Source organism: Humulus lupulus, chromosome 7 (genome assembly GCF_963169125.1).
Source record: "Humulus lupulus chromosome 7, drHumLupu1.1, whole genome shotgun sequence".
NCBI classification, from domain to species: Eukaryota; Viridiplantae; Streptophyta; class Magnoliopsida; order Rosales; family Cannabaceae; genus Humulus; species Humulus lupulus.
This window is the reverse complement of record NC_084799.1, coordinates 9815054-9820179: the sequence shown is the minus strand read 5'-3', so window position 1 is coordinate 9820179 and position 5126 is coordinate 9815054. Positions and strand designations below refer to the sequence as shown.

General features: G+C 40.5%; 1 protein-coding gene and 1 non-coding gene across 2 annotated transcripts; one reads left to right on the top strand and one right to left on the bottom strand.

Annotated features, from left to right (window-relative positions):
- Positions 1 to 3737: 3737 nt before the first annotated feature.
- Positions 3738 to 4883, bottom strand: LOC133791343 (uncharacterized). The gene is made up of 2 exons (XM_062229270.1): positions 4695 to 4883; positions 3738 to 4604 (listed from the first exon to the last, which is right to left on the bottom strand). The coding sequence occupies exons 1-2, from the start codon at positions 4881 to 4883 to the stop codon at positions 3738 to 3740; spliced, it is 1056 nt and encodes a 351-aa protein (XP_062085254.1).
- LOC133793256 (small nucleolar RNA R71) lies at positions 4240 to 4346 on the top strand. The gene has a single exon (XR_009874709.1). It is a non-coding gene; the product is annotated as a small nucleolar RNA R71 (small nucleolar RNA).
- Positions 4884 to 5126: the final 243 nt, after the last annotated feature.

Below are 5126 nucleotides of genomic sequence, written 5' to 3'. Positions count from 1 at the left end.
ATAATTATCAACTTGACTGATCAAATATTATAAACACCGTAGACACAACACAACCTAAAAAAAACTACATAATAAAGAAAACAAAGACTATTATAGAAAACATACGCAATATAAACGCAACAAAGCTCTTCCCCCAAACTTATATAATACATTGTCTCCAATGTACAAATATAGTAAAAGAGAAGAAACTTACCAGGAGGACAACACGAGTGTCAAAAGGGAGGAGGCGGTGGAGGAGCCGGAGATGGAGGATATGGTGGAGGATAAGAAAAATAATGGGTGTCTGCCTCATTCATTGACCAACGCTGAACTAAGCCATTCAAACGATCCACATGAGTAAGCTCATAAGCATGTCGCTGATTCATGTACATGTGCATGTTCTGGTGAGACTGGATGAGATATTGATTTTGTTGCATAATGTAGTCCAACCGATTAGAAGTTCCTTGCGGTCCAAAGTCTATGGGATCCCCGATAGCAACCAATAGCGGATCAACATGCATAGGATTAGTAGATGGAGGCTCCATATGCTCGTCTTGGGCTGGGATGTCTAGTCGACGTTGCCTTACTACCCGAAACCGTGGAGCTAGTGCAACAGTGGGAAGAGGATATTCCGCCACAATAGCACGAGTAATAGGAGCAGTAGGCTCCTCTGGAATATCAGTGGTATACTCAGGCACATTATGAGCTCGACATAAATCAGTAATAAAAGATCCATGCCCAAGACCTCCCGTTGTAGTGCCCTGAGATATATGTTTTATACTTGTAGGAATAGCACGCCCAAGATCCAAAGAAAACCCTTTCATTATCGCATAAACCATAAGAGCACGCTGCACAGGAATGGTGGAAAAATGACTCACCGGAAGGAAACGACAACAAACAAAATATGTCCAAGCACGAGCCTCCCGATTCATTTGACACAATGGCATAGTTTGAGGCACCCCATTCTTCATAGTCCATTGAGCCCCCGGGAAACACACTATAGCAGCCACCTCATCATAATCAATGTCATTTTTTAGAAAATTATAATATTGATCGTCATCACCTTGTAAAGGAGTAGTCCCAAAAATAGCATTAATCGAACGACGATTGACTTTGACTGTAACTCCTCTAACAAAGACTTCATTTTGCGAATCTTGCGGAAAATTAGCATAAAACTCATAGACCAGGGACTTGTTAACATCAATCAAATTCCCCTTCACAAAAGTAGACCATCCTCTACGCGCTATGTTAGCCCATATAGGCTCATAAATCGGATCCTCATATGGCTCACGTTGAAACTCCATACCTCTTTCAGGAATCACTATCTTACGACACAATTTTTCATCTTTGTCTGCCACATCTTTACTAAAAAAACGATCATTATCATATTCTGGTGGAGGCGAAGGGTTCCTACGATGCCTAGATGATGAAGCCCCAGTATTCCTTGTTTTAGGTCCCAATGCACACTAATCACAGCCTTTTCAGTCAAACAATAACCATCCAACACACCACCAACCCACAAAAAAATTTCACAACAATTCTACCCAAATTTCAGCAGCACCTCCCCTTATTTTACTTCCTTTTTCTAAACAATAGTAATGCAGAATATACTCCACTAGAAAATATAATCACAATGATACACCAAAATCATAAAGTTCTCTTCCACAATTTTCAAATTCACCCCAAACTTTGCTTAAGAGAGATTAAAATTGAAAAATAAAGGAAAGGACCTTACTTGATGATAATCCATAAGCAAAAAGTTGTGATGATGAGTCCACAAACCAAAACCCCATGAAAATAGCAAGAATTTTCAGATTTGAAATTAGGGCGTGAACGTAGAATAAATGGTGTAGATTTTTAGATAAAAAGAGGATGATTGCGTGGTTGGGTATGTTGAATTTGTGGAATAAAGAGGTGTTTAGGGAAGGATTTGAGTGAGATCTAAGGTAGAGTGGGTGGTTATGGAGGTAGAGAAAGAGAGAAAATCAGAGGTGAAGAAGAAGAAAAAAGGAATTTGGGGTAAAATTCGAAAAATTTGGGGATTTTAAAATTTGGGCCCGAGGTAGTGCTGGGGCGCTGGTCTAAATTTTTTTCTGGGCTCTCGGGTTCCAGGGCGCTGCCTCGAAAAATTTCTGGAGGCCCTCTCTGACTTGAGCAGCGCTGGGGCGCTAGTTTGTGTGGCCTAGGCGCTGCTCCCTGAAACAAATCTCCCCCCTTTTTATTTTTTATTTATTTATTTATTTGTTTATTATTTTTTTCTTCTTTTCCTTTTTTTCACGCTTTTCACGGTTTAACTTACAAAAATAATAAAAAAAATGTCCAAAATAATAAAAACCAAAACAACACTTGAAATTGTTCAAAACTAAAGCAAAACAACTAAAAGAATGGGATGCCTCCCAAAAGCGCTGTCGTTAACGTCATTTAGGCGGATGCTGAACTCTCTACACCTTCAACTTGGGTCAAGTCCACCCCTTGCATCCTTGAGAGCCATCGTGCCATAGGAGGAGAATTCCCTTCTACTGTTGAGAATATTGAAATTATCCCCAATGTCATCAAAACCTTCAAACTTGCCACACAATAATCTTTTCATACGACGTCAAATTGTTCGAAATCGTTCTTTGGTCTTCTCCTTCTTTTTACCAATTGATTCTTGACAATCATTCACCACATCAACTCTATAACAGGTAGGAATTTCAGTTGCTACAAAAACATTAAAACTTATTTCCTCATTTTGGACTCGCAACCTTAACTCCCCCTTTTGTACGTCGATTAAAGCTCGTCCTGTGGCTAAGAATGGCCTTCCAAGAATGATAAGGACGTTGGCATCCTCCTCCATATCAAGTACAATAAAGTGTGTTGGGAAGATGAACTTTTCCACTTTTACCAGAACATCTTCAATAATACCCCCGAGGATGTGTTATTGATCTGTCTGCCAGTTGAAGAGTCAATTGTTGTAGGTCTTGCTTCCCCGAGCTTCAATCTTCTGAACATAGAAAGCGGCATTAGATTAATGCTCGCCCCCAAATCACATAGAGCATTCATACTCTCAAAATTCCCAATGGTGCAGGATATTGTGAAACTCCCAGGATCTCTCAGCTTCTGAGGAAGCTTCCTTTCCAGAATGGCACTGCACTCTTTAGTGAGCGCCACCGTCTCATAATCCTCCATCTTCCTCTTCTTGGAGAGAATTTCTTTCATGAATTTCACATAACTCAGCATTTGCTCCAAAGCCTCAGCAAATGGGATGTTAATGTGAAGCTTTTTAAACACCTCAAGAAACTTTGAGAATTGTTTGTCAAGAGCTTTCTTCCAGAGTCATTGTGGATACGTGATTTTGACATTAGAATCAACAACTACCGATTGAATCTTCTCTTGGGTTGCAAGATCTTCAGTAACCTTTTCCTCCACTTGGGACTCAACTTTTTCATAACTCTCCTCTTCTTCTGCCTTTTTTTCTTGAGTCCCTTTTAGAGAAGGACCCTCAATTTCTTTCCCACTCCTCAGAGTGATAGCTTGGCATTGCTCCTTAGGTTTTACCACAGTATTGCTAGGCAAATTTCCTTGAGGCCTAGTATTCAACATATTGGCCAGTTGCCCCACCTGCATCTCCAAATTTCTGATGGCGGATCTAGTCTCAGACATAAACTTAGTTTGAGTGTTGGTGAGGGACAATAGGGCAGCCTGTAATTCACTAGGCTGATCTGTAGGAGCTGGTGGCCTAGGTTGTTGAGAGGCTGATGCTTGTGGTGGAGTTTGAGTCATAGACTGCTGATACTGTGGTTGAAACTGTTGTTGTTGGTCCTGATTATTTCTCCAAGAGAAAAGTTAGGATGGTTTCTCCACCCTGGATTATACGAGTTGGAGTAAGGGTTGTTGTAGGGCCTCTGAAAATTACCCACTGCCTGGACTTGAGCTTGATCTAATGGGACATTATTGGGATCTAAAGCAGCTTGGCACTGGTCAAAAGGAAGAGGCCCCCCACATAATTCACACATTACTTGTTGCAGCTGCTTAGTTAGAGACGCAACTTGAGCAGTTAGGGCTATGATTGTATCTAGTTCATGAACCCCTACAACCTTTTTATTACTGCCCGCTCGTTCACTTGGCCATTGGTAATTATTAGTGGCCATTTCCTCTAAGAGTTCATAAGCTTCATTAGCACTTTTTCTCATAAACGCTCCTCCCGCTGCTGCATCAATGATTGTGCAAGTGGTACCGCACAAACCATTGTAAAATTTGTGGACCAACATCCACTTCTCAATACTGTGGTGGGGAAATTTTCTGATCAAGTCCTTGAACCTCTCCCAAGCATCATAGAAAGATTCTCCCTCAAGTTGAGAGAAGTTATTGATCTCCCCTCTCAATTTAGCAGCCTTAGCAGGTGGAAAGAACTTCGCTAAAAACTTCTGAGCTAGAGCATCCCAAGTGGTGATAGTATTGGCCTCAAGTGAATTCAGCCAACTTTTCGCTCTCTCCCTTAGTGAGAATGGGAACAAGCGCAATCTAATGGCATCATCACTCACCCTATTCATCTTGAAAGTGGCACACGACTCTAGGAAATTGGCTATGTGCATATTATGGTCTTCAATGGGGAGGCCACCAAATTGAACTGCAGTTTGGACCATCTGCAAGATAGCAGGCTTAATCTCAAAATTGTTTGCAGCAATGGTTGGAGGTCTGATGCATGAATGCACTCCTGTAATAGTAGGAATTACGTAATCTCTCAAAGTTCTTGGTCCTTGCTCCCTTGGAACCTCTGCAGCTCCTTGATCATTATTAGCACCGTTTCCCAAATTATCAGCCATGGTAAACTCCAATCTCCTTTTTGTTTTCCGGTTCTGTCTGCACATTCTTTCAATTTCCAGATCTATTGGTATAATATCCTTTTGTCTATTACTTCGCATATACCAACAAGTCTTGAAACACAATAGAACCTTGATCCAAATAAATGTTAAAAAGAAATTAAATAAAATAAAATAACAAATCAAATCAAATTAGAACAAAAATTAACTTTATTGATACTAATAAAAACAGTCCCCGGCAACGGCGCCAAAAACTTGTTGCGAGAATTAAAGCTACGCAAGTATACGTAATTGCTTTTGTAGTTTATTTCGGTAAGATCGATATCGTTCCCACAGAGACTGATT

Coding starts and splice junctions, on each gene's coding strand:
- LOC133791343 (XM_062229270.1), bottom strand. CDS start 4,883: ATGCGAAGTAATAGACAAAAGGATATTATACCAATAGATCTGGAAATT. Junction 4,605..4,694: donor CAAGAACTTTGAGAGATTAC/GTAATTCCTACT, acceptor GCTATCTTGCAG/ATGGTCCAAACTGCAGTTCA.